At 41.2% G+C, this 16,980-nt stretch overlaps 1 protein-coding gene across 1 annotated transcript; it reads left to right on the forward strand.

Annotated features, from left to right (window-relative positions):
* Positions 1–1,594: 1,594 nt before the first annotated feature.
* On the forward strand, positions 1,595–16,137 carry LOC112255315 (tetraspanin-14). Its single transcript, XM_024428327.2, has 9 exons — positions 1,595–1,735; positions 2,471–2,559; positions 6,768–6,818; positions 7,539–7,685; positions 10,238–10,408; positions 10,813–10,938; positions 11,118–11,168; positions 13,678–13,791; positions 13,889–16,137. The coding sequence occupies exons 2-9, from the start codon at positions 2,479–2,481 to the stop codon at positions 13,952–13,954; spliced, it is 807 nt and encodes a 268-aa protein (XP_024284095.1). The 5' UTR covers positions 1,595–1,735; positions 2,471–2,478; the 3' UTR covers positions 13,955–16,137.
* The last annotated feature ends 843 nt before the right edge of the window (positions 16,138–16,980 follow it).

Raw genomic sequence — 16,980 nt, forward strand, 5'->3', positions numbered from 1 at the left:
ACCCCTAAGAAAAAAAGGCAGATGCCCCAAGTTGGACAGTCACTGGGTGGGACCCTGCAGTGTCATGGAGAGGTTAGGGGAGGTTGTTTACCGGGTGCAGCTTCCTCCCAGGGGGAGAAAGGTGACACTGCACCGGGACAGGTTAACCCCATACAGAGGGGCCTCTTCTACCCAAACCCCAGGAACCCCCACAATTCCCCTCTCTGGCAATGACATTCTCCAGGCACCCACCCCCAGGTGCCGCAGACAAGGTTCCAAATCAAATCAAATCAAATTTTATTTGTCACATACACATGGTTAGCAGATGTTAATGCGAGTGTAGCGAAATGCTTGTGCTTCTAGTTCCGACAATGCAGTAATAACGAGCAAGTAATCTAACTAACAATTCCAAAAAAACTACTGTCTTATACACAGTGTAAGGGGATAAAGAATATGTACATAAGGATATATGAATGAGTGATGGTACAGAGCAGCATAGGCAAGATACAGTAGATGATATCGAGTACAGTATATACATATGAGATAAGTATGTAAACAGCCCACTCCCTCTGTCTCCCCACCTGTGTCACCGTGTGGTTCCCCAGAGCCACGGAATGTATTACCCGTTCCTGCTTCCTTGTCCCCCATATCCCTGCCTTCATCCCCTGGTTCCCAGAGGGGCACTCTGCGACCATCACGGCCACGCAGGTAAAGGAGACCTCTGGGTCGCTTCAGAGACTTTGTTTGTTCCCTCGGGGACGAGGGACTTTGTGGTGGGGGGGCTGTGTAGCGACCCGCACAGACAGCTGTGTGTTATGTGTTAGGCTAGTAGGTGGTTGTGTTGTACTTACCAGTACCCAGTGTTCGCAGGGTCCGACATGCCAATCAACCTGCTATCTGCCAATCACGGGAATGCCTGGAATGTTCTGATGCCGGGCATCCTGGCGGTTGGCGGAGTGGCGTGGAGGGAGGTTGGGCAGGGGGATAGAGCTTTGGAAGTTAAGACCAGGTTTAGCCTTTGTTCTCTCTCTTACGTCTGGGCTTCACAAGAGGTCATGATATGCTTGTGGGTTATCTTTCATTTATTTGGCGTGGGCTACGGCCAAAGAGTAGCCTGTGTAAAGTTGGTTTAATAATCCGTCAATTCGTAAACTCAAACCTCTGTCTGGACAATTGTTCCTTTATGATCTAGTCAGGTCATTACAATATCTTGATTTCAGTGTTATTTTTACAATATTTTTTAAAATTATTTTTCTACTTGTTTGACATTTTACAGCATTGTTAGGCGCTAGTAACATAACCATTACGCTGCACCCGCTATAACATCTGCTTAACTGTGAAAATGACAAATAAACTATTTGATGTATCAGTGTCATTTATTGACCATATTAATTCGTGATGTGTCCATCTTTGAGTGTTTTTTGGATTTCCATAAAGTTGAATTGTTGACTTTGCATAGCTAAGTGCTAGCTAAAGTTGATTTGTTGAGTTTGCATAGCTATGTTGCTAGCTACGTGATAGCATTACGAACATGTAGCTGGATAAACAAATAACGTTATATTATTACCCAATCAAATATCAATTAAAGTTCTAACGCGTAACCTTTTGGTAACACGAAAACAAAAACATAGGAGAAAATTGGGCGTGGCCTGTTGCCCTTACAGGAAGTGGAGTAAAAAGTATCCAAAGAGTTTTCGAAACTCAATTAAGATATATTTTTTTGCCAACAGGCAGTGCAGCGCTAAACAAAGCCGCGGTGAGTTGTTGATAATTATGAAGTTGATAGGTCGCAACGAATAAAATAAATATAAAAACTTGTTTTTTTAACGTAGCTACTTTATCTATATTGAAAATGTGAAGTTTGCCGAATGTTTTGCTTTTGAGCAAGATAGCTAGCTAGTTAAACGAACACTGTCTTAATCGCTACGCTAGCTAGCATATATTTATTTTCCGGATAGCAACTAAGTACTAGCCATAGTGAAATTAGCTGTGTTTCCATCTGTATCATAGCTAGCTGGTTATCACGAGATACTATCTAGCCACCGTATACATGAATTGTGTTGACCAGCTAACGTTAGCCAGGTAACGAATCCGTTAGAAAGCTGCCTAACGTTAGCTAGCTACAGTAGCGTTAACTCTGCTAGCAACTATTGTTATCTAGCTGTTGGTGTTCTGACAGTTTGCAGCTTATCGAATGATGGTTAGCTAGCTAGCTGTTAACTAGTTAACTGGCCAAACTGCCGTTAGTTAGCTAGCTGGATTTTTCTGGCCAACAACAGTTGTAGCTACTATTTCAGTCTTTGATTCAGTGATGAGCTAGCTAACGTTAGCTAGTGAGCGAACTGTGTTGCTAGCTAAGTGATAGCCTTATGAGCATGTAGCTGGATAAACAAATAACGTTAGATAATTATCTAGCTAGTAGGTCAACCTTTAACATCTTGTTCCATCTGTGTGCTAACTGTCATTGTCTCGCTCCTGTCTCTCAACACAGGGGGAAATATGCACTACTATCGTTATGAAAATGCAGAAGTCAGCTTCTGTTACAAGTACCTCATGTTCAGCTACAACATCATATTTTGGGTAAGTAGCAAAAGCAGTAGGTAACCCTGTAAACAATGAGTAATGCAGACATGCTGTGGCACCCCGTTGTCTCATTTGGTGCTATGCTATGAATGTAGTTATGCATAATCTGTATAGTTGGCCTGAGTTTGCCTGGCGGACTAAACTCCACTCGATGGTGAAGGAAGTTTATGATGAACTTTACCGAGAGAGTGGAGCAGAGACCAGACTTTGTGCTATCTAGCGCAGACTACATCGATTTGCCCAATACTTAAAAAAAGGTAAATCCTGAAATGCCTACATTGTACCAATGTTTGACCTCTAGTTGCGTGCCTTTCTTTTATTGCTGAAATTCATACCTTTTCAATAAACAATCAAATACAGCCACCAACTTTGCTCGTTTCTGTTTCTCGAAGATGGCAACTTCCATCAATTGAATCTCTGACATTTGTAAATTAAATCTAGGATTTAAACAGGGGTTGCCAACCATTTCTAGCATGAGAGCTACTTATAATAAATTAAACATGTTGTGAGCTACTCATTTGTCTCATCTCGCCTGCTATTCTTCCCTGGGTCCTTAGTGTACAAGAGAAAGTAGTACACTACTTGTTTTGTTTTTTTACTCTAAAATGTACAATTGTTCATAGATGAACAACATATTGTTTATGTGAAGACAATTTTTTTATGGGGGGGTGTGGTGTATGGAAGAAAATGAACAAATATTTAAATAAAAATGTAATTCCCCTTCTATTGCACCTGACCCTTTACTTGCACATTTAGCGAGGTGAGGAATGTGGCATCTAATGTGCTGGTCTAGCCATGGTTCCGTACTGCTGCTGCTCATTTCATGTCAAAGTAAGCAAATAATAGATTCAAATGTCATAATTAAGCAATACGGCCCGATGGGATGTGTGTGTGTGTATATAGTGTATATATATATACATACATACCACGGCGGCTAAGGGCTGTTCGACACAACCCCCAAGGTGCCTTATTCTATTATAAACTGGTTACCAGCATAGTTAGAGCAATAAAATTAAATATTTTGTCAATACCCATGGTATACGGTCTGATATACCACGGCTTTCAACCAATCATCATTCAGTGCTCGAACAACCCAGTTTATAATTACTCATAATATACTTCTGCCATGTACACCTACATTGCAGTTAACATTTAATTGAGACTGTTTTGGGGAAGTATTTCTGTCAACCCACAAGACCGTTATCACATCAACTGGCTAAACACAGTGATTGTCTGAGTGGTGCGCACGTTTGTCTGACGGGCAATGTTTCTGGAAATTAATTGGGAGATATTGTTAGGTTTGGTTTTTTAAGCCAATAGTTGCTAACCAGGGTTGGGATAATTAAGCAATAAGGCCTGAGGAGGTGTGGTATGTTGGCCATATACCACACACCCCCAAGGTGCCTTATTGCTATTATAAGCTGGTTACCAATGGGGCGGCATGGTAGCCTAGTGGTTAGAGCGTTGGACTAGTAACTGGAAGGTTGTAAGTTCAAATCCCAGAGCTGACAAGGTACAAATCTGTCGTTCTGCCCCTGAACAGGCAGTTAACCCACTGTTCCTACGCCATCATTGGAAATAAGAATTTGTCCTTAACTGATTTGCCTAGTTAAATAAAGGTAAAATAAAAAAATTAGAGCAGTAAAAATACATGTTTTGTCATTCCTATGATATAGCACATCTGTCAGCCAGTGAGCATTCAGGGTTTGAACCACCCAGTTTATAATATTGCATTGATTAGACAGTAGCGGGGAGCTTACAGTATCTGATACTTGTTAGATTGCAGTGGAACACTTGAAAATGTAATGTACTTTCAGAATTGTTTGCTGCAAGCTGGGCTGCAAGGTGGGCAATAGGTGGGCTGCAAGCTCCTGGTAGCTTTCGATCGACCTGTTGTAGACCCCTGCTATAAAATTATTGTAATATGTCAAATAAAAGTGTGTTTTTATGATTTTTCTCATTTTTTCTCATTTTCTCTGGACCGAAAATGCTGCAAGTCAATAAAGTAATGTGCCAAATTTTGGGTTTACTGGCACCTGTAATGATCTGCGAGATTTGATTGGTCGGCACACCATCTGTAGATTCTGTGATTTGATTGGACAATGAGTATTTGGAGCACTAGGCTTACGTCATCGGATAATCAATTGACACTTGCACATTCACGCTAAATTGCCATCTTTGAGAAACAGACATGAGCAAAACGTCAGTGGTTGTATTTTATTAACATTTATTGAAAAAATACGGATTTCCGCAAACAAGACCCGCAACTACAGAGGACAAACATAGGTACGAGGTAGGCTTTTCATGATAAAACATTTTTTGAAGTATTTCCCGTGAGTGAATTGATATTGTCTGAGCTAGATTCCAAAAAGCCTGGCCTCTGCTCCACTCTGTTGGTGAAGTAAATCATAAACTTCCTTCACCTTGGAGTTTAGTTTGCTAGAGTCAGCGATGGGCAGTAAATCAGATACTCAAGAATACTGCAACTTTAAAGCCAGGCGTACACTACATATTTTTGAGATTGGAGACAAAATCACCATGTTGTTGCCTACGCGGGGTGCGTGGCTGTCACCAACGCAATCTGAGGGCTATCGCTCCCGTCTTTGGGCCATCCCATGTGTTCCCATATTTTCAAACACATTTTATCAGCACAAATCTGCAGTGCTCTTGTAGTGAGATGTGCAACGGCATGTTTTGAGAAGGATGATCAGCAACGAGAGCTTGCCAGAGAAAAAGCCAGTGAGATGATGATGATGATGATGTATCGCCACACCCAAAATGTGTCCACTGTCGAGCCAGAGCGATTACTACTATTATGTGTTTGTACTTGTCTTTAACCTAAGCCAGTGTCAAACCACTTCAGCTCTGAAGTTCACAAGCAATTTTACTCAATTCAAAATGTGTAGGCTAGGTGATTCAACTCTGTATGGCAAGTGTGAATTTCTGATTGAATGCGTTTGTGGCTGCTTTTAGCCACCGCTTGTTCCAGCTACGTTTACAATCTAATCACTCGTTGTTTTCAGGAGACAGCGTGGTATGGAGAATCCTCACGACCAAGTGAAGAATCTTGTAGTGTGTGACCCCCAGTCTGTGCCACATCGTTTAGTGTGCGCACCACTACTTTGGCAAGACAACAAAAAAATAATACAAGAAAGACGTTTGTTTAATGTGAGGCTCAGCGATGTTAGGATTTTGAAAGTCGTGTAGTTTACGCCCGGCATGAGATGGAGCATATAGCAGTCCCTCCAGGATTCTGTAATCACAACATATTTAGCAAAATCAACAATCACCTGCATATTATGCGAGGGCTTGCAGATTTGACCAATCACTGCACTATTTCTGTCAGTCAAATCATCACAATATTATTGCATACAACTGACCCATCACCGTGGAACAAAATTGGGCTCAATTTCGACCAATCACTGCACATTTTTGCCTGCAAATATCCCAAATTCCAGCAAAATTCTGGAGGGAGTAATATGGTGTTCTTTTAAGGCAAGAATGTCTGGGAAGCCCATGTAGAGAACACATTGATTTACTAAAACCATTTTTCACCTCTGAGGGCAGATGGCAGCCCCTGCTGGCTGACCTGGTGCCCCCTGCCACAATCTTTCCACACAAAACACATTTTCAATAGCCATTCCCTCTAACTGGTAACAGCCTCTTTCTGTTTATTTCTAAATTAAAGAAGGGTGTGAGCTTTTCTTTCGTTGCTTTAGCCTACATCTCTAATGTCCTTCCAACATCCAGAGTTGAGAAATAACCTTCAGAGCCCCTAGTTCCTGTTTTAGCTAGTGTACTGGAGACTCACTAAGATATTTGCTAGCTTCCTCTCTTTGTTTGTGTCAACAGGAAATGTAGAAACGCTTCTGTTTTGGATTTTGGCTAAGCTCGTTAATTAATCTCTTGATAGGGCAGCTGTATTCTGAGTTCAAAGATGCACAATAACCACTTATGACCCATCTCTTCCTGTTTTTTTTTGCAATTTCTTGAATTTTGGTGCCCTTTTTAAATTAAAGACATTGTCAGTGTTTTCATTATTAGCAGGCTCCCTCTTTTATACCTAGTTATGCTTTAATATTATTTAGTGGCAGTGTTTTCCCTAATGCCTATGTGAAAATGTTACAAATAAAAGTAAACAACTGAACACACCAAGTCAAAAATGTAAACACATCTGAAAAAAGTTGGTCTGCTTCCTTCCTCAGCTGGCTGGAGCAGCATTCATCGCCATTGGGTTCTGGGCCTGGAGTGAGAAGGTGAGGGAGCAGCTTCTCCCATTGTCCTGTAAATGTTTCACCACCGTACAGACAGCTTACAGAACAGACGATTAAAATGTGTTATCAGCTTCAAGCTGTGTGTAACAATAGGGGAAATTAACTGTGAATTTGATGGTTGTGAATGTTTTAAAAGGTGTGATGGCAGTGATGACAAGTGACAAGTCTGTGGGCTGAAGGTCTGGCACAAACACAATTACACAAATAGCCAATGAATAGAATTTGTGTAATTGTGTTAGTGCCAGACCTTCAGCCCACAGACTTGTCACTTGTCATCACTGCCATCACACCTTTTAAAACATTCACAACCATCAAATTCACAGTTAATTTCCCCTATTGTTACACACAGCTTGAAGCTGATAACACATTTTAATCGTCTGTTCTGTAGGGTTGAACCGCTACATTAGAGGTTATTCAAATGCGTATTGGAGATATTGTTACAGGATAACACGCCAGCTTTTAATCAGATATGCCATGTAATTTATTCAATATATTAAATAATTTAATTCTTTATAATGTGGCATTCATTATTCTCGGAATGACTGTCTACTTGCGTGTTGATGCTTTGCTTGAAATGTTATCAGCTTCTCATCAATGTCTGAAAGGTCATACAGTATTTTATGTAATTTCTGTGTCGCCATGTGCCAATACCCTGGGGATCTGTTAGCTCAACGGTTAACTCAACTGTTCTCACTCCTGTAGGGAGTACTGTTGGACCTGACACAGGTGACACGGCTGCATGGCTTTGACCCCGTGTGGCTGGTGCTGCTGGTGGGAGCGATCACCTTCATCCTGGGCTTTGCAGGATGTGTAGGAGCACTCAGGGAGAACATATGCCTCCTCAAGTTTGTGAGTACTGCACCACCACAATACTCTTTCTATTTCTCTTGCTCGATCTCTCTCTCTTGGGGGTCTCATAGCATACCGATAGAATACTGGTACACATTTTAGCTGCTCTTACAAGTGGGGCTGTGATTGTCAGCCAAATGACTGAGGTAACTGTAATAACCGTTTGAGTAGAAACAAGTAATCATTCTCCTCTTGACTGCATGTGCTGTCGTAGAAATATCATGAATAGAAGGGGCATACCCATTCAAGCGTGATGGTATATGGGGTGGACTGGTGGCCATTGCGAGTTTACCCATAGTAGCAAGGCAGGAAGTATACCCATCAATATGTGTTGTGGTTTGTTGATTTCAACTCAAGTGACTTTGCAAAAAATGTATTCCATTGTATGATCTATATAAATTAACATCATACATTCTACTTTACCATGGAAGTTATTGCATGAATATACCAGGCAACAATGTTTGAGTTCATGAAATTACCGGTCAAATTGCCAGGGTTAGAAGTTCCAAGCACTTTTTATTCATTCTATTTTTCTGTGCTGCTGGTGCAGGGAGGGGGGCATTACCTAGGCAACGCCTTGCTTGTTTCAGCAAGAAGCAACAAGGTTTCATGTTAAGAGTCCATGTTTCCACAGAAACTGGCTCAAACTGACTCTTCAGTCAGCTGTTCGTTTCAGAAAAACATTTTTATATATATACCGTATCAGTCGAAAGTTTGGACACACCTGCTCATTCAAGGGTTTTTCTTTATTTTTACTATTTTCTACATTGTAGAATAATAGTGAAGACATTAACTATGAAATTACACACGGAATCATGTAGTAACCAAAAAAGTGTTAAACAAATCTAAATATGTTATTTGAGATTCTTCAAATAGCCACCCTTTGCCTCAATGACAGCTTTGCACTCTTGGCATTCTCTCATGAGGCAGGCACCTGGAAAGCATTAATTAACAGGTGTGCCTTAAGTTACTGTGTGGAATTTCTTTCCTCAATGCGTTTGAGCCAATCAGTTGCATTGTGACAAGGTAGGGGGGTATACAGAAGATAGCCCTATTTGGTAAAATACCATATATATTAGCAAGAACAGCTCAAAGAAGCAAAGAGAAACGACAGTCCATTACTTTGTAAACATGAAGGTCAGTTGGTACGGAACGTTGAAAGTTTCTTCAAGTGCAGTCACAAAAACCACCAAGCGCTATGATGAAACTGGCTCTCATGAGGACCACCACAGGAAAGGAAGACCCAGAATTACCTCTGCTGCAGAGGATAAGTTCATTAGTTACCAGCCTCAGAAATTGCAACCCAAATAAATGCTTCAGAGTTCAACTAACACACACCTCAACATCATCTGAGGAGATTATGTGAATCAAGCCTTCATGGTCGAATTGCTGCAAGGAAACCACTACTAAAGGACACCAATAATAAGAAGACTTGTTTGGGCCAAGAAACACGAGCAGTGGACATTAGACTGGTGGAAATTTTGTCTAGAGTCCAAATTTGAGATTTTTGATTCCATCTACCGTGATGATATCCGCATGTGTATTTCCCACGCAAAGCATATTTTAGATTTTTCAAAGTAGCCACCCTTTGCCTTGATGACAGCTTTGCACACTCTTGGCATTCTCACAACCAGCTTCATGAGGAATGCTTTTCCAACAGTCTTGAAGGAGTTCCCACATATGCTGAGTGAGCACTTGTTGGCTGCTTTTCCTTCACTCTGCTGTCCAACTCATCCCAAACCATCTCAATTGGGTTGAGGTTGGGTGATTGTGGAGGCCAGGTCATCTAATGCAGCACTCCATAACTCTCCTTTGTCAAATAGCCCTTACACAGCCTGGAGGTGTGTTTGGGACATTGTTCTGTTGAAAAATAAATGGGAGTCTGACTGACTAAGTGCAAACTAGATGGGATGGCGTTTCTCTGCAGAATGCTGTGGTAGCCATGCTGGTTAAGTGGGCCTTGAATTCAAAATAATCACAGACAGTGTCACCAGCAAAGCACCATCACACCCACCATGCTTCACGGTGGGAACCACACACGCAGAGATTGCCCGTCCAACTACTCTGCGTCTCACAAAGACACGCCGGTTGGAACCAGAAATCTCCAATTTGTACTCATCAGACCAAAGGATAGATTTCCACCATTCTAATGTCCATTGCTTGTGTTTCTTGGCCCAAGCAAGTCTCTTCTTCTTATCTGTGTCCTTTAGTAGTGGTTCCTTTGCAGCAATTCAATTATGAAGGCCTGATTTTACGCAGTCTCTTCTGAATAGTTGATGTTGAGGTGAACTCTGACGCATTTATTTGGGCTGCAATCTGAGGTGCAGTTAGCTCTAATGAACTTGTCCTCTGCAGCAGAGGTAATTCTGGTTCTTCCTTTCCTGTGGCGGTCCTCATGAGAGCCAGTTTTTTTCATTCACCACATCCTTCATTGATTAGGGCATGCAATAGTTTTATTTTTAAGCTGTTTTTTTTTTACCCATGCAGAGCACTACTGATGCTTCTCTTATCAGTCTCCCACCACGTATAGTTAACTTGTTTTTCTCTTCTAGTTCTCAGGGGTGATCGGGTTAATCTTCTTCCTGGAACTGACTGCGGCCGTGCTGGCGTTCGTCTTCCAGGACAACGTCAGAGAGTGGATCAACGACTTCTTCCTGGCCAACGTCAAGGCCTACAGAGAGGACATCGACCTGCAAAACCTGATTGACTCCCTACAAAAGCTGGTGAGAGGCAGAGAGCGAGAGCTATGCAGAGTGTTGCTGTGGGGGGTGGGTAATGGGATATGGAGGCAGGGAGAATGTGAGACACGAATTTACTTAATAACCTGCTGTCCCTCACATCGGTTCTGTCACATTGTTTCCTTCCTTTCCTCCTAACCCCTTCCTGAGATGATTTATACATCCTAGTGTTGGTGTATAATTGTGTGCTTGCTTTCACAAGCCTTGCTACGATGGCCCGTTGGTCTCTAGGGACCTGATGATACTTGAACCGCTGTCCTCTAAGTGGCTGTGTAATGTGTGCTCAGTCCTACACTGGCAGATGTATGGTATGGAAACACCTCAGGAGTTGGTGTGTGTTCGGGTTCATTAGAACCATCTGACTCAAACTTCCCTCTTGTCTGTCCTAGAACCACTGCTGCGGAGCCAAGGAGCCTGATGACTGGAACCTGAACGTCTACTTCAACTGCACCAACAACAACCCCAGCAGAGAGAGGTGCGGAGTGCCCTTCTCCTGCTGCCTCAGTGACCCTGCAGTGAGTAATCTGCTTGCCCTTATCTCCATGTCGTTGCTCCTTCACAATCCATCTCTGAATAAGTTACTCTGTACTAGTTGTTATAACTGCCACTGGCATGCTCATTTTTAGGTATGCCTCTTGTTAGTCCTTGACACTGACCGGACTAATTTGAGATGTTTCTTTCTCTCTCTCTGCAGGACTCCGTTTTAAACACCCAGTGTGGCTATGATGTCCGTAAACATCTAAAGGTATGACCCTATCCAGTGCACACATATACAGTTGAAGTTGGAAAGTTTACATACCTTAGCCAAATACATTTAAACTCAGTTTTTCACAATTCCTGACATTTAATCCTAGAAAAAAAATCCCTGTCTTAGGTCAGTTAGGATCAACACTTTATTTTAAGAATGTGAAATGTCAGAACAACGGAGATTTATTTCAGCTTTTATTTCTTTCATCACATTCCCAGTGGGTGAGAAGTTTACATACACTCAATTAGTATTTGGTAGTATTACCGTAAACAATTTAAACTTAAGTCAAACATTTCAGGTAGCCTTCCACAAGCTTCCCACAATAAGTTGGGTGAATTTTGGCCCATTCTTCCTGACGGCTGGTGTAACTGAGTCAGGTTTGTAGGCCTCCTTGCTCGCACATGCCTTTTCAGTTCTGCCCACAAACTTTCTATGGGATTGAGGTCAGGGCATTGCGATGGCCACTCCAATACCTTGACTTTGTTGTCCTTAAGCCATTTTGCCAGAACTTTGGAAGTATGCTTGGGTTCAATGACCATTTTGAAGACCCATTTGCGACCAAGCTTCAACTTCCTGACTGATGTCTTGAGATGTTGCTTCAATATATCCACATATTTGTCCTCCCTCATGATGACATTTCTCCAAAAACTATGGTCTTTGTCCCCATGTGCAGTTGCAAACCGTAGTCTGGCTTTTTTATGGTGGTTTTGGAGTAGTGGCTTCTTCCTTACTGAGCGACCTTTCAGGTTATGTCGAAATAGGACTCGGTTTACTTTGGACATAGATACTTTTGTACTTGTTTCCTCCAGCATCTTCACAAGGTCCTTTGCTGCTGTTCTGGGATTGATTTGCACAGTGAGTTTGTGAGTTTGAAGGTAGGCCTTAAAATACATCCACAGGTACACACACCTCCAATTGACTCAATTGATGTCAATTAGCCTCTCAGAAGCTTCTAAAGCCATGACATCGTTTTCTGGAATTTTCCAAGCTGTTTAAAGGCACAGTTAACTTAGTGTATGTAAACTTCTTGTCCCCCTGGAATTGTGATAGTGAAATAATCTGTCTGTTAACAATTGTTGGAAAAATTACTTTTCATGCACAAAGTAGATGTCCTAGCCGACTTGCCAAAACTATTGTTTGTTAACAATACTTTTTTGGAGTGGTTAAACGAGTTTTAATGACTCCAACCGAAGTGTATGTAAACTTCCGACTTCAACTGTATGTATACATATAATAATATATGCTATTTAGCAGACACTTTTATCCAAAGCGACTTTTGATAACCACACATAATCTGTAGGAATCGCTATTTGTATTTATGATAGCCTACTGCATGTCTTAACTGTATGTTAATATGGCCTATATATGCATCCAAGTCTATTGTTTGCAACAATCCACCTCTACTAGCTGTAGTAAGACTATTTTTGTGAAAGGTAAACATTGTAAAGTAATAGATAAAATTTCAGTGCAGAAAGTAAACTTCCATTTCTTCTTAAGGGTAGATAATACAGGCTTTAGTGTCAGGTCATTTAAGCTGTATCGACAGTGCCTCTTCTTCCCATTACCCAAATGGGAGAAACACAAATTTCGTGTTATCACTGCTGAACGGAAGGTAGGCTCCCTCCTGTCCCTGTTAATCTCTTGTCACTACGAAGAACGGCAGGCTGAAAATAAATGATTCTTTATCTATGTTTTGGCCTAGTGTTCCAGTGGTCGCTCTCAAATCTGGGGCTTAAATTTGTTTTTCTGCAAATCCACCCTGTTACATCGGTTCTGGTCCCCTGGCTCAGAAGGAACTATTCATCTTCATTGTTATTCAAAGTTATGAGGCAAACTAATTTGTCTTCTTTGTTTATCAGGAAAAATGTCTTAGACAGAGCAGATGTTTCTAGATAAATGGGAGTTTTTATGTTGAAATGGAAGAGCTGAGTTTCACTATTCATCATAGATGACTCATCAATTCTTCATATTTTTCTTGTTTGTCACATACACCGGATAGGTGCAGTGAAATATGTTTTACAGGGTCAGCCATAGTAGTATGGCACCCCTGGGGCAAATTAGGGTTAAGTGCCTTGCTCCAGGGCACAAATATATGTTTTGCCTTGTTGGCTCGGGTATTCAAACCAGCGACCTTTCTGTTACTCCTGCCCATTAATTGCAGAAGAACTATCTATTTGCTAATTTGGACTTTTCCTCTGCCCCTTGTGATGGTCAATATTAATTTCACTGAGATACTGCCATAGGCTGTCATAGATAATAGCTACACAATAGCAAAATGTATCCTTTTGACTTAAAAAAATATATATATTCTAAGTCGGGAAACTTCTTGGCAACAAACACTTGGTGTCAAATCTTCTTCGGTATTTGAAAAAACAATCAGTTTGATCTATCCCTACAAGATAATTAAGTGCACCAAGACTTGTACTTAGTGTAAGGTGATTTGAGTAAGCCGGTATATACAAAGGTATGGGAGAGCATTCCATATAGCTCTCATTTCCTGTTGCAGGGGGACTGGATCAACTATATTTACATCAAGGGCTGCATCCCAGCCTTAGAGGAATGGCTTCCACGGAATCTCTACATAGTAGCTGGAGTATTCATCATTATATCTCTGCTTCAGGTAAATATAACTATATTGAAATGAGAGTATATGTTTATATGCTGATGGGATTCATATCTATTGTTGGCTAATGCTGTGAATTCTTCCGCCTTTTCAGATGATGGGCATCTTCTTGGCTCGGACACTGATTGTCGACATTGAGAAGGTCAAGTTTAACTACTAGTGATGGGTGTGGTGGAATGCATAGGTCTACGGGGTACTGTACTGAGAGAGAAATTGTCCACCATCCATTCCGCCCTTTCTCTGATCTCCCTTTCTGAGGCCCGGCAAGAGATGAGAGAAGAGGACAAAAATACTTCTTCCATACCTATGGCTCATTATCTTTGGACTGTTCTGTTAGTCTCTGGAGACGAATACCTCTGCAGGGCATGCACAGTGGACATGAAGCTGCCTTATTCAACTAGACTCATATGTGCCTTCTCTCACAGGATTGCAGTCAGACTTCAACAAACCACTTAAAAATAGCCTCTGGGTTTCCCTTTAAATATGTTTTTGGTACATTCTTGTATTGTTTTCCTAAGACACTCTGAACATCTTTCCCGGGAACAGTGTCTTAACCAATACACCCAGGTAGAATCCTGGGTGAATTCATCATACCTCAACAATGATCAAAAACAACAATGAAGTCGTTGCAATTGTTTAAACGGTGTGCTCTCTGGCCTGCAGCTGTTCATGACTAGAATTGTAGAATATCAGACTGTGTGAGCAGTAAGAGTTGTCTACCACATCAGTGAAGATGTAATTGCTCCAATATGAGACTTTGCCCTAGAGCTCTTTCTGAATCAACACAATCTCAGCACCGCATTGTGTGATGGCTATTATCGTCCACAAGCCGTCTCTCTCTCTCTGTCGAACCGTCTGGTTTCACAGCGCCTCAGAACTTGACTCGACTGGACGTCTATGGCAGGAGCGGACGAAACAACCATTTGTTTTAATTGGCTAATCTATCACCATCTAGCATAACCCTTAGAACCTCCCCATACATTGAGCACTTTAAAGCTCGAGCAGCACAGGTGATTTAAACAAGTGAGTTCAGAAAATCTGAAAGTACACTTCGAGAAATATTTTTTCAGATATAAACTTTAAATCCCAAACTCCGAAATCAATTGAGCTCAAAAATATGGCTATGTGATAGAACATTTATATTGATTTGCTATTTTTGCTATATTTCAGTCTCATCCAATAACGCTGTATCAGGCTCGCTGTCTCCCACCTCGATTTTATCCACACCCCTTTCAAATCCCACTTTGTTGCTCAGTGTTACTAGGCTCTATGCAACAGCAATTTAACCCTGGGGACGAGGTTAGGACAGGCTTTGAACTGAAACCACCATTGTCCCTTAGCTCTCAGCTAAACATTGGGGAAATTCTGCTAGCTCTTAACCATTTGAATCAGTCTGCAGCTGTTCAAACCCACATGTGCACTGCTGAACCTCTGACTTGTCAGTCAAGCCATGTCTTTTCTATAAGTCATAACTTGTCATACCAACTTGTCAGTCCACAACGTGCATCAAATGCTTCTGAGCAGAAGTTGAGTTTGTATCATTGAGATACATACTACTTTCCTTAAGGGAAAGTGAATTGTGGATGCAATGCGTATGTAGATGGTTGACATGTTTTATTTTGATCAGTGTTAGATGACCTGTAAGTGAAGTATTAGTTAGTTGTTAGGCCTCAGAGTAGCGGAGTTTAATTATTTTGCTGTTGTGTTGATGCGGCTGCCCGATTTGAACTTTATGGAGATATATAATTACAACTGTACTTGATGCCCAACCCACCAGCGTCTCTCCTCAGTCCAGACTATATACCTCAAGGCACCCAGCAATCATCCAAGTGACCACTGGCCTAACATTATTCAAAGCGTTCTGAATGTATATTTGGCAGAGGTATTTGCCTCTGCTAGTTAACTGCCAGTACCTCCATACATTGAGCTTGCTTTACTGCCGTCCTGTCCAAAGATACTCTGCTGTCCTCGTACTAGAAAGGGGAGCTTAACAGAGGCATCTATGGCGGGTTATGGAATGTTGATTGAGGATATATTTTATGGGGTTTTATATCGCATGAATGCTAGAGTTGTGCTATACAAGTTACAAGATAAAAAGACGCAAATGAAAGCAATGGAGTTGACGGTCATTCAGGCCTTCAACTGCAGATCTGCTGGTGAATTTCTGTCATGTAGTTTGACAATTTTCTTTGTTTTGTGTGTGTTACTGATTGTTTCCATGTAATCATATGAGTGTTTTTAACAAAAGGGATGTTCTGTTTTATGTAATGACATTTTGTAAATGTGAATTTAATTAATTCTGGATAGGTTTTTATAAACAATAAAGTATGTTTGTCCATTTTGTTAAACTTCCCAGTGTTATTAATCATCACAGATGACAATATCATTTAGTCAAATTACCTTCCCCAGGCATACACTTACAAGGTGGTCGTTGGATATACTGAAAGGCTACTACATGCTTTTGTGCCTCCTTGGTCGAAGGATTTGACACTCTAAACAGTACTGATTTAGCTGTGTTTTAGAGCCCTCTTGTGTTAATTATGGGAAGTTAATAGAAACCCTGAACAGCCTTCATGTCATTTAAAAAAGTCAGCCAAGGAATAGGTCTATTGCCACATTGAGACAGTCTTGCAACTTTGACAGCATTGTATTTTTTTCAGCCTGGCCACAGCCATAAGAAACAATCTTTATATATTCCTGAGCACCTCCAAGACATGATACATACTAAAGGTCTAGTTACTTTAGACCAGGGATGTGCAACGTTTATGGGGGTTGGGGCCACAAAAATCGTAAAACTACAGCAACAGCTCACAAGGGTGCGACCTTGTGAGCAAAACATTTTAGCGGCCCCTCTCATGACAGTGTAGAACATTTTTTAAAGTAAATTTCCTGCAATTCTACACATTCCATGGGATGTAGAGAACGTTCAGCAGTTTTTAAAGCAAGTTTGCTGCAATTTTGCCATAGGGCAGTGAGAAAAATGTGAATTTTGGGGAATTTTCTGCAATTCCACACATCAGGTGGAGACAAATGTTTGCTGTTTTTAATATGATTTCTGATGATCAATGGGGGCCCCCCAGTTGGTAATTCAACTATGATTATTATACATTTAGATATCTGGCCACAAGACTAACTTACCAATTAAAAAATTGTAGCTGACATGGGCTAATTGAGTGACTGTCAGTG

Source organism: Oncorhynchus tshawytscha, linkage group LG01 (assembly GCF_018296145.1).
Source record: "Oncorhynchus tshawytscha isolate Ot180627B linkage group LG01, Otsh_v2.0, whole genome shotgun sequence".
NCBI lineage: Eukaryota > Metazoa > Chordata > Actinopteri > Salmoniformes > Salmonidae > Oncorhynchus > Oncorhynchus tshawytscha.